The sequence below is a fragment of the Castanea sativa genome, chromosome 8 (genome assembly GCF_040712315.1).
Source record: "Castanea sativa cultivar Marrone di Chiusa Pesio chromosome 8, ASM4071231v1".
In the NCBI taxonomy this organism is placed as follows: domain Eukaryota; kingdom Viridiplantae; phylum Streptophyta; class Magnoliopsida; order Fagales; family Fagaceae; genus Castanea; species Castanea sativa.
The window spans coordinates 53193661-53206601 of record NC_134020.1 but is presented as its reverse complement, the minus strand read 5'-3'; the positions used below and the strand labels follow the sequence as shown (position 1 = coordinate 53206601).

The following is a 12941-nucleotide window of genomic DNA, read 5'->3' as shown; positions in this document are numbered from 1 at the left end:
ATAAACATATTTATATAGTCATGTTAATGTTTTCACATACATTACATATCATTTTACGGCTAAGAGAAAATATATAAATCAGCCCAAAGTGTACTTTAGTCTAATTTTGATATAATTATAACCATCCAACAAAGAACAAAGAAACACAACAATGGCAAAACTCAATCCATTCTCCCAACTTTATACGGATGAAATTGACATGCTAAGAAATATATCAAGAATGACCAAAATTATAGTTTGGTCTTATAAATATTAAGCAGGATAAGGCCAATGACACAACTTGTTTTATGATTTGCTGAATTGATGCATGGGTTGTGAGTCATGAAATTTTTTTTCCTCTCTCTGGACTAGTGGCAGAGCCAATATTTCAGTTCAGATGTGGGCAAAATTAAAAGACAAAACTGAAAGTAAAATCAATTTAACTATTATTAATCAATGTTAATAACAAAATTGATAAAAAATTATATACTAATAATGCAATTGTCATACAAAATCTAATATAGTATAAACTCTAATTTATATTTTCATACGTGTTTAATTCACTCAATTGGAAGATTAACAAAATACACCTCAATATGAGTTTTTTTTAGAATTTGAGTCTAAATTGTTATTATAATTTGGTTTCTTCATAATCTTAATTAACAAGTATATATTTCATATTATTAAGATAAATAAATAAATAAATCATAAATAATAACAATTGAATTAAGAGATTGATATAAATATATAGAATTTTAACATGTAATTTGAATATTTAAAATAAATTGAGAAAATAAATCAATCTAAAAGTGTGATAAATATAGTAATATTCATGCAAAGTTGAATTCTCAATGCCTTGAATGCTCTTAAAATTTATGCAAAATTCAACATTTATTTTTTATTCTTTTAAGTATTTAGTAGTTAAATTTTGGTTCTATAGCAAAAATAACTTTGTTTGAAAGTTTAAATTGTGAAAAAGTTAAAATAGAAGAGAAAAGGATTAGTGGAGGCCAAGGTTTTAGTTTGATACAAAGGGCATAAATATATATATATATATATATATATATATATATATATATATATATATATATATATATATATATATATATATATAAAAGTTATGATTATGTGAGATTACCTTGTTCATAGAACAAATGCCCTGAGAAAAGCACCCAGGGAAGAAAGAAATTGCCGCTAGCTTGAGAATAATATGGCAAGGAAAAAAATATATGAGTTTTAAGTAGGACCCCACAAAACTTTGATTTACTTGAAAAAAGTCAAAATAATGTTATGAAGATTTGCAAATTCAGGTGCCATGTCCGAAAGACAGGTCACCAATAAAATCACAAGAGGTTGAAAATAAGGAAACACAGTTCTCATGGGAAGGAATGGGGATTGAATATGCAGTTACCAGAATGAGAGAAATTTGTATTCACTAATCTGGAAAGTTCTATTACAAGCAGTTACCAGAATGAATTAACTAAGAGCTACTTATACAAAATGAAAAACAGAGACTAAATGTTTGGCGCCTAAATTAAGCTACATAACGGCCTCTTCAAAGTTCAGCTAATAATACAAGGACATATGGCATAATGAATAACTAACTCCTATTAAGTTAAACGGTGCGTTTTCCTTTCCTTTTCTCTTTCTCCTTTGCTGTTTTGTGCTTGGACTTTCTGCCACTGTTGTCGTTTTGCTTATCCTGTTGTTGATCTCTCATTTTAGCTTCAACACCTCGTCATGCCATTCTTTTTCTATCTTCTTTAGCCAAAAGAAATATAAACCATAGTCATTTTACAATTGTTTACAACAAACTGTTGTCTTCATCATAGCCTATTAAAAAATAGAACATTGAGTTTCTAGCGGTCAAAGCCTCAAAACCATTTGATAATTTTGTAATTGCATTTTCCCTTTCAATAAAAGAATGTAACCAATAGCCATTCATAACTATCAATAAATTTTTCTTTTTTTCTTTTTCTTTATTTTAATTAGATAGTATCAATAAATTATCTATACAGCAAAAATGTAAATCAAAGTGAGAGGGGAAGTGAGAAGAAATATATAACATATTAAAAGCAATTATAAAATCCACGATAACTATTCACTCTTGTCATACCATTTCTTTTTCTCTTTTTCATTTTTTTCATGGAGAAAAAAATAACAAAAAAAGATACTAATTAACAAACTGTCATTTCATCTCAAGATACAATCCCTTCTCTAAAAAAACAAAAAAAAAAAACAAAATCTCAAGATACTATTTTAGAAGAACGGACTTAAGTTGAAATAACTGGATCCTCAAACTTTGCTATAATATTCCACAAAAGTTGTATTATATGGTGAGATTGATCTCAAGTTAGCACCCATAAAAGGCTTCTTTTTTCTTTTCTTTTTTCTTTTGAGGTTTTTTTTTTTTTTTTTTTTTTGAGAATTTTAAAGAAATAACTAAAAACTCTATAAAGGAAACCAATATAGAGATCTAATATTATAGCAGACTTAAGGGCCTTAAGGAGCCCATTAGGGAAGGAATATGAGAAGATAAGTCCAAAGGACTTGGACTAAGCAGCCCATTATGGAAATTTACGAGAACGGCCCATTAGAATCCCTCTACACCCACTAATATTTAAACCCACATCACATCCTATGTGCTTTTCAGTTTCTTCTTTTCCACCTCATCAATTATTAAATTTATTGGACAAGACAATGTTATGTGGTGCCTTAGGTGAAACTCCATGTACCTTGCAAGGCTGCAACCCATTCATCTTAGCTTAATCTTTAGACTAAAATATACTTCCGGTCAAAAATTTTGGAATTATTTTTATATTAACTTTTCAAGTTTCAAATTTTAACCAATCAAGTTTGATTCTGTTTTTATATAAGCCTTATCATTCATTTCTTGATTTTCTTTACTAAAATGACTATCCATAATGAGTGTTTTTTTTCCTACGATAATAAAGTTCTTACATTTTACAAGATTTTAGTGCTAAAATTTTAGGAAATAGTTAAATATAAAGAGCACTTAACAATCAGATTATTAATAAAAATATATGGTACAATTAATATGAAAATAAAATCAAACAAAAAGAATCAAAATGAGATTTTAAAACATAAAGGTCCAAAAGCACACTTTAGATAAAAATGACATGTTGAAAAATATATAACGAATGACCAAAATAATAGTTTGGTCTTGGTAATTTTAATTAGACATAACCTTTTTTTATAACCAACTGAATTGAGGTTGTGAGTCGTGAAACAAATTTTTTATTTTTTAGTTAATCTTAGGGCTCAATATCAAAATTGTTATACTTAGAAATAAGTTAACGTGGCTTCTGTGGTCCAACAAACGCTTGAGCCTTGAGAGAACAAATATTAATAATAATAAAATATATAGAGAACAAACAACAAGATTGAAATGATTTTATATAAATAAAGTGCAATAAGTGTAGTGCAAAAAAATTGGCAATCCAAACTCCAAACCATGCAATTTGAAAGGTTTTGAACTAACACAACTTTTATGTTTTGACTATAACATTTGTTCACTTCACCGATATGAAAGAAACAAGCACTATTACCTATCTTTTGCACTCTTTTTAGTAGTTTGATGTAAGTTTATGGTTTATTCAGGAAAATACATTTTTGTGTCTTACAGAAGAATCCATATAACACTCTGGAAAATAGTTTTTAGCTCCATCCCTTGCATTTTTAGCTTAAACAAGACTATGGAGGCATTTTTCTTTTCACTTTTTTTGTATAAATTTTTTTTCTTTTGCAAATTTGATATTATCAGATTCTTTATATATTACATATTACAAATGGCAATAGTAATTCCTAGACATAAATTAATCACAAAATATTCAAAAATTAATATTATTCAATATATGTCAAGTTTCAGGATAAATATAATGACTCTATGGTTTGCCACATTTTCTTTATGTTGGTTGTATGTTCTTTTCAAAACATTCATCTACTAATGAGAGGAAAATGGTTCCTCCAACATACAGTTATATTCAAATACAAAATAAATAAATTAATAAAGTAATTTTGAGTTCAAAATAGATTTTCAAATTTAAGGTAATCCATCGTAGGCTACTAAATTTTTTGAAAATTTCAAGTTTGTTAGGCTTGTGTGGAGTTTGGGATAGACGACACGATGATGGATTTTTAACTTCAATGGAAGTTTAACGTTTATACCTTTCGTGCTGACTCTAGATTCTAGGGGTATATTTCTTTTTTACGTTGTATTATTCTTGTGGTCATTATTCTATGCATCTTGTGCTTTGGTAGCAAAGACAGACAAAAAAAAAAAAAAAAAAACCTCTTAAATAAAGCCAGCATTAAAGCAAAACATATTGTGATATGTTATATGTTAAGCAAAAGAAAATGTAAGTTCTTAATGTGTAGATATTGGTTTACCATTTCCAAAATACAACCAGAAATTTGAAGTGATTGAAAAACCCAAAACAATAATGGTGTTTCAAATAAGGACATTAGATTTAAAAATATGAACAGATGTTGAATATAACAAAACAATTAGCATGATAAACTATGTTTATGTTATATACATACATAAACATATTTGTATAATCATGTTTATGTTCTAACATGCATTGCACCTTAAATAAAATTTGCATACTACTAAATAATGAATTAACTTACTGATTTTATTTTTCTTAACATATGAAACAAAAAGTACTTATATACGTAATAAAAATAAATACAAAATATTATGAATTAGAAAAACACATTTTCAACCTTTATTTAATTTATAATATTTTCTTCTCAAATATATTGGGCTTGGCTAGGATTTGGGATCGATGACAAGTTTTATTTTAAATTTCATTTGAAATATTATCTTTTACACTCAATATTGACTTTATATTTTAGTGGCATGCATGTATCTCACTCATGTTTAGTTGTTTTGGTTTGTAGTCGTTATTTTATTGAAATCATTGTTCTTTAGTAGATATATACTCATTCTTTAAGTGCCTTGCTAACATACCTAACTGGTCAGATGTTCTCAAATGTATGTAACATTGAATACAATATAATGAGCGATAGTCAAAGTATATTTTTTCCACATGCATTATATGTGAATTAAATCTTTTTAGTAATAAAAAAACAAGTATTAACTTTGAGTTTTTATATTTCTAAATATGCGATACAAAAAAACTCACGTACAAAATAAATAAATACATTAATTTTGAGCTCAAAATACAATTTCCAATTCAAGTTAATCCATTTTGGGCTACTAAATTTAATGAAATTTTCAAGTTTGCTAACCTTCGGTGGGTTTTTGGGATTAGATCAATTTTTAAGCCTCAATGGAAGTAGATGATTTTTAGCGTTTAGTGCTCACTCTAGATTCCAAGTATATATTTTTAATCACGTTAGTTATTGGTCTATGCATTTTGTGTTTTTGTGCGAGATGAAAAAAATCTCCTTGATCATGGGTCAATATCAAGGCAAATTTATAGAAGCCAACTATATAGCATAAAGTTTCCATGAAATCAACACATATTGTGATATGTTGGGCAAAAATTGTACATGCTAGTCTACTATTTTTGAAACATAAACTCAAACTGGAAGTGATATTGAATAGATCAAAACAATAATGATATTCTCATTAAGCACATTATAATTTAAATACAAATAAATACTAAAAATCATCTGTATGTTTATAAACATATTTATATAGTCATGTTTATGTTCTACAAATACATTTGCATATTATGTAAATTTATATACTTGTAAAAATAATGAGTAAAGTACACTTTTAGGCCTTACAAATTGAACATATTGTCATTTTGGCACTTTATTTTTTAAAATTTTCATTTTTCCAATTCATGCCTTTTGGCCTTTCATGAAAATTAAAATTTTGTAATGTAAAGCGCCTATGAATTTATTTGATTTGAATACTTCCACACAAAGTTTCCCTTGTATCACATATCCTGTCACGCATTAATCTTAGAAAAACACACAAAGCATAAGATTATAAATTCAAAACCGACTAGGTGCATGCGTAAACTTATCAATCAGAAAAGGAAAGCACACACGAAAGGGAAAGCAAACCAATATAAATCTGATGCATTCAACAATTCTTAAAATCCATATTAGTGTTCCTGCAAATTTGACTAGCAGATTTAGATCAATAAATTTATGGCTCTGAAACAATAATTACAAAGTAACACAAACATACATAATATATATTATATTCCTAAATTCTTCTACGAATTTATATGCTCTTAAATTCTAGTTTGAATCCACTATAGCATTATATAGTTAAAGCTCTTTCTATCCTAATTAAAAACCAAAGTGCTAATAGTGGCTAAAAATTATGTGGTTGGCATGAATTATCTCTTGAACAATGTTGTGAGGACTGCGAAAGTGATTTCTTTGAAACACAAAGCTCTTTTCTTACAGCTACAAACATCAGCCATCCTTCCCAAATAGCTTCAACCCTAATATTACAATAACTAACAACAAGCCAAAGATGCAACATAGGAGGACTAGTGTATCATCTAAGCAAAACCTAACACAATTTGTTTAAGACCCATTAAATTTCAGATTAAACTCAATAAATAAATAAATAAATAATTCCAACCCATCAAAACACTAACAATTTAATTATACTCTATTAAAAAAGAACCCATTTCTCCTACTTAATAAAATTCACATTAATTGTTCTCTCTCGTCATTCCATTTCTTTTTCCCTTTTTTCTTTTTTTCTTTTCCTGGAGAAAAATATATAGTAACCTCAATCATTGTAATGGAGTAGATTGCAATTATTGTCTTCATCACAACTTGTAATAATAGAAGATTCAATAACTAGTTAATAGAGCTTTGTTATAGGACTAATTAACAAACTGCCATTTCATCTGAAGAAACTATCTTAGAATAATGGACTTAAGCTAAAATAACCGGACCCTCAAACTTTGCTATAATATTCCACAAAAGTTGTACTTTAGGGTGAGATTGATCTCAAGTTAGCGTCCATTAAAAGGCTGTCAGGGGCACTTTTTGCATGTAGCCACATGTCTTCTACTGGAGATGTGACTTTGGTAGACCCGGATTTGTTTTAGGAAGTCTAATCCAGAACTCGACATTGGGTCACATAGACCAATGGCTTCTGGTACATTTTTAAGCCTACAAAATAGATAAAGCCCAAAGTCTTAGAATCATGATAATGGTTGAAATAAATAAATAATATATTTAATTGAAATATCTTTGATTAAGTGATTATTTGAACATTATTATTATGTATATTAAGTGATGTCCAATATTAAAAAATAATTAATTAAGTTCCATATGTCTAGTAATGAAATGAGTCCAAAATAGTTTATATCTAGCTGCAGTTCATGGTTCAAGTTCAACATAATAAAATATGTCTAACAGTGGTTTATGTCCAAATAATGTATGTTAAATAGTTTGTATCCAGTCATGGTTTATGTTTGAATAATATATGTCAATTAGTTAATCCAACTGTGGTTATGTTCAAATAATATATATCCAGCAGTAGTTTATGTCCAAATGGTATATGTTCAGTGGTGGTTTTATGTCTGAATAATATATGTCTAGTAGTGAGATAGATTCAATTTAATAATATATATGTTTATTAATAAAACATTAGTGAATCTATGTTTATTGAATAGTGAGATAATATTAAAGTAACTTACATCCAATAGTACAATGATAATGAGTCAACATGTACTTAATAATGTAATCTTGAAGATAGAGAAATATTGACTTATCTTGTATTTTTTTTTACTCCAGCTGTATAGCAACACTGCATTCTTTATATGATTTGTGGCTCTAACCGTATAGCATTAGTGAGCCGATAACATTCCAGCGGCATAATAATACGAGTACAGCAGTACAATAATAATAAAATAAAATATACTAAATAATATAAATTTGGAGCTAAAGATATAATGACTTATCTTCATAGTTTGTGCCTCCCGCATAACATCAGTGGACTTCGAACATTTTAGCAACATAATAAAATGAGTCCAACGATACAATATGCTATTATGAGTCATTTCATGGTGACTTCATGATTAAAGGGGAAAAATAATTGCAACTAGAGGGAAAATATGTCCAGTCGTGTGCATTGGTTGGTTAAGTTTATCCCCTTTATCATGCACTTAAATAATTTTCTCCATATAATGCTCTTTTAGTTTTTAGTCAAGTATGAGTGATATTACCTTCCATAAGAAGAGCTTTTAATTTTATAAGTTTGTGTCTTTCATAAGAATAGTTTTAAGTATTAGAAATGCTTCAATGAGAATGACTTTAATATGAAATCTTTGTGCCTTTTAGGAAAAGGGCCTTAGTATTGATGTTCATATGTCTTTCATGTGAAGGGCTTTTGTAATATGTTCTTGGAAGAGTGTTTGGTATCTATTAAGCTATATGGAGATAGTAAGAAATATATATGTTTTGTGAGATATGGTGTTTGTAAGATAGATAAGAAATATATGTAAGAATTATGTATGGATAGTTTGTGAGAAATGTATTTGTAAAATATATGAAAGTATAAGATAGATAATATGAAGGTTAAATATAGTAATTACATGAGATTATAGCTACTGCTAGAGTGGTTTTTTGTGTTATGTCATGGGTTATGTTGCTTTCTAAGAAGGAATATTTTATATGAAAAATGAAGCAAAAGATGGAGATGTGTTTTTGGGTAGCAAAATGATGAAATTTCAAAATATCAAAGTGTGGGAGAGATGGGTATTAGTGTGTGTAATAGGTGTTATCTAAGAATGTAGATTTTGTAAGAGAGATGAAGAAAGATATGGAGATGTTTAGAGATATGACAGCAAAATGAACGAAGTTTCAGAATATTTAGTTTGAGAGAGGGATGGATAGTGTATAATGGTGTGGTGAGTTGTGTGTTACTTGGTCCTTTTTATATAAAGCCAAGTATGTAACCAAGGACGGAGCCAGAACCTAGAGTTAGGGAGGGCGGCTCTACTATTGGTTGTGTGTAATGACTTCGGCCTTCGACTTTGTTACTACTTAGTCGCTTAGTTACTAGTTGTTAAAAAAAATTTAAAGGTCAAATTTTTTGTTTTAATTAAAATTGGTTGACCAGGCTTAATTTTTTAATTTTTTTTAGTTTTACTATTGATAATTTTTGTTGTTGTACTAATTTTTTTGGGCTTGTATATTTCTTTTTTAGATTTTAGACATATAAATATTTTTTAATAGTCTTTAAAATGTGGAAAATGTTTGAACTACAAACCTTATTACAAATTGCTAATAATGTAAGTAGTGAGCCCAAATACGAACCAATAAGAATTTGTTACCTTAACCGTCTGTAAAAATGTTATAGAAAAATTTGTGACTATAACAATACTCTTAAAAGAATTAATGATATTTTTAAGGGAGCAAAAGTGTAATTTTCTAAAACAAAATTGCTAAAAGTAGTACATAATATATAATAATAATAATTTTTTTTTTCAAATGGGGGGGCCATTGTCCCCCCAAATCCAAACATGGCTCCGTCCATGTATGTAACTAATTTTAAATTAGTTGAAGGAAAAAAAATAGCAAATAAGGAAAGGTTTTTGGCAAAACAAGTGATTTCCTTAGTTGGTTTTTTGTTTTTAATTTTAGCTAAAAGAAGAAATTTTGAGATTTTAATGCAGCTGTCAGTCACAGTTGTCAGCTCTATAGATTTAGCGATTTGGTTAGGATTGATTTAAATGAAAATAATAATATAATTTATATGAAATAATATAATTGCATTTTTAAACCTATATTATATGATGAACATTAATTTTTATGTAAAGATCAAGGGGAGTTTTATCATTTTAAGTGTTTTGTGATATGAGAGGCTTACCAAATACTATCTATTACATACTGACCCATCAAAGTTCAGGAAATTGGGGAAGACATGCCAAACAATATGTTTTCCTTTATCAACTTTGAACCACTGGAGTTTTACAGAACATACTTCTTGGCCCTCCAAATCATGACTCCCAAAATTCCCCCGATGAGACTCATAAGCTTGGATCATGAGCTGAAAATGAGATGTTGTGCCATAAGCTTGAACTATGGGTTTTGATGAGATAATATCGCTATGAGTTTTGGGCCATGGGCTTCGGCGTCATTTTGTGAATATGGGCTATTTTGGGCTTTAAAAGAGTTTTTTCGAAAATCCATGATAATGCTGATGTGGTGCAGGTTGCCAATGAAATAAAGTCATGTGATGTGAAAAATTTGTCCTCAACAGAAGCTTTTTGTTTTGTTTTGTAGTTTTTTTTTTTTAAAGGTATATATATATATATATATATATATATATATATATATATATATATATTTGAATTCTTAAAGAAATAACTAAAAACACTATAAATGAAACCAAGATAAAGATCTAATCTTTCTTTAAATAAAAATAAATAAATAAAGGGATAAAGATCTGATAACATATCGGACTTAAGGGCCTTAAGGAGCCCATTAGGGAAAGAAAATGACATAAATCCAAACGACTTGGATTTTACAGCCTATTATGGAAGTTTATGAGAAAGGCCCATCAAATTCCCCTGCACCCACTTAAATTTAAGCCCACTTCACGTGCAATATGCTTTTCGGTCTCTTCTTTTCCACCTCATCAATTATTTACTTTATCGGATGAGACCATGATATGTAGTGCCTTAGGTGAAACTACATGTATCCTGCAACCCATTCACCTTAACTTAATTTTTAGAATAAAATCTACTTTTATTATTAAAGTTTGGAATTATTTTTATATTAACTTTTCAAGTTTCAAAATTTTCATTTTAACCGATCAAGTTTGATTCCCCTATCATTCATTTCTTGATTTTCATTACTAAAATGAATATTCATAATGAGTGATTTTTTTTTTTTTTTTTTTTGCCTACGATAATAAAGTTCTTACATTCTACAAGATTTTAGTGCTAAAATTCTAGGAAATAGTTGAATATAAAGCGCACTTAACAATCAAATTATTAGTGAAAATATATGCACAAAGTATTTGGGAGTCTAGGAGTAAAAGGGTTCGAGTTGCAGTGTTAGCAGTATGTTATAATTATTTCTAAAAATTTTTTTTTTGAAATATAAAGGTCCAAAAAGTGCCCTTCAGATAAAAATGACATGTTGAGAAATGTGATGATTTATGGCAATCTCTCAAGCCTTGCATTATGTAAGCAAGGAGACACAACATGGACCAACTTTTTGAGTGAAAATCGAGGCTACTTTGACATTATATGCCATGATATTCAGCTTTACGCATTAAGATACAATTGTTCAATGGAAGTGTGGGAGTTTCAGAGTGCTCTTCCAATGAAAATCTTGAGCATTGCACCTTCAACAACACCACTGAAACATGTTGCTGTTAAACTTCCAGAGACAAAGTTTCAAATCAGTTGTATTTGGTGAAGACATCAAGTGAATTCTTGATCATCCAACGCACCATTGGAAATTTTGTAAATGCAGAACGAAATGTTGTTGATGAATCTTACTTTGCTCAGTTCCAGTGACACAACCTTTGGTTTGTCCACACCGTACAGAGTTGTTTTATGTGTACAAGTTAGATTTCAGCAAGAAATATTGGAAAAGGTGGAGTCTTTGAAGGATCAAGGTCTGTTTTTGGGCGGAAATCAGTGGATGTCATTGTCCAGTCATGATTTTTTAGAATGCATATCAAATTCAATTTATTTCACGGATGATCAATGGTTTGAGATGAACGTGGACTACTCGTATGGTGGCCATAATTTTGGATTGTTCAATTTAGATGATGAAGAGATTAGGCAATTTTACCATTATGATTTGGAGATATTTGATCCACCACCTTTTTGGATTACTCATAATCCATGGTGATAGATTGAGCTATATGGTCGTATATTTCTCTGTGGTTGTATTCCTTTTCTTTTTCCCTTGAATAAATGACTTTGTGGTTGTATTTTTAGTTTATTATTGTTTTTTTTTTTTCCTTAAAGTAATAGTAATTGTACATAATTTTATAATATATTACCGTTTGACTGTCCACATGTATTAAGAAAAGAAACAAGAAACAAAAAGAAGTTTGGACTCCCATATAAAAAAGATTTAAAAAAAAAAAAAAAACAATGGTCCAATGTTAGGCTTTTGAGACAATGGCCTTTTGTTTCAATGTTAGGCTTTTGAGTGAAGGCCTTGTACACTTGAATTTCAGTGGTCCAAATCTCTTTTCCTTGTTTATGTTAGGCCCAATTACCTTTGATAAACTGTGATGATTATCTAAGACAGTCCAAATCTAATTGGATGTTATGAAATGGGCCAGTAACCTCAGAGCATATCCAACATGTAGCGTAAATCAAATCACCGCTCTTTCTTGACATCTTTGTTTTCTGTTGCCAGTTCATTGCTGCTGGGGCAGACTCTCTCTCTCTCTCTCTCTTTCTTGGTTCTCTCAACCCAGCCATGGCCGAGCCTATACGGCCAGCCCCACCATCGTGATGGTTGTCGTCCTCTCCCTTCTCTCTCTATTTTTCTTATCTTATTTTCTTTATAATTTTCTGTTTGATTGCATCTTGGTTGATGAGTCGGGGTTTGGGGATTTAAGAAAGAAAAAGATTTTTGTTTCAGGTTTTGGGTGTTTAAAAGGTTGGATTTTTGGCTGTGACAATGTTTTTGATTTGGGATTTTGTGTTCATGTATGTATATGAATCTGAGCATGTGTAAACAAACTGTGTTCAAGGATGGGCATGTATGAGCAAACTAACAGAAAGGAATGAGCTTTTATGTTCAAAAATGGTTATGTTTAAAAATGCATGCTTGTGTGATTCAAATGATATGAACATGTCCATAAAAATCAGGTTTAAGTAGACAGGGAAAAAGGGAAGTGATATTACCCATCTTTGAAATTTATGCATTCCTAGGAGAGGCTAGCCAATACCAAGGCTCCGTTTGTAAAAACTGGGTCGTCCAAGTGACATGGCCATCCTCTACAAAGGAGT

General features: G+C 29.4%; 1 protein-coding gene across 1 annotated transcript; it reads left to right on the top strand.

Moving 5' to 3' along the window:
- Positions 1-11097: 11097 nt before the first annotated feature.
- LOC142606545 (F-box protein At4g35733-like) lies at positions 11098-11823 on the top strand. Its single transcript, XM_075777869.1, has 2 exons — positions 11098-11378; positions 11475-11823. The coding sequence occupies exons 1-2, from the start codon at positions 11098-11100 to the stop codon at positions 11821-11823; spliced, it is 630 nt and encodes a 209-aa protein (XP_075633984.1).
- Positions 11824-12941: the final 1118 nt, after the last annotated feature.

Excerpts from the sequence above, each read along its gene's own strand:
- LOC142606545 (XM_075777869.1), top strand. The coding sequence starts at position 11,098 with ATGTTGAGAAATGTGATGATTTATGGCAATCTCTCAAGCCTTGCATTA. Across the intron at positions 11,379-11,474 it reads TTTCAAATCAGTTGTATTTG|TTCCAGTGACACAACCTTTG; the intron begins GTGAAGACATCA and ends TACTTTGCTCAG.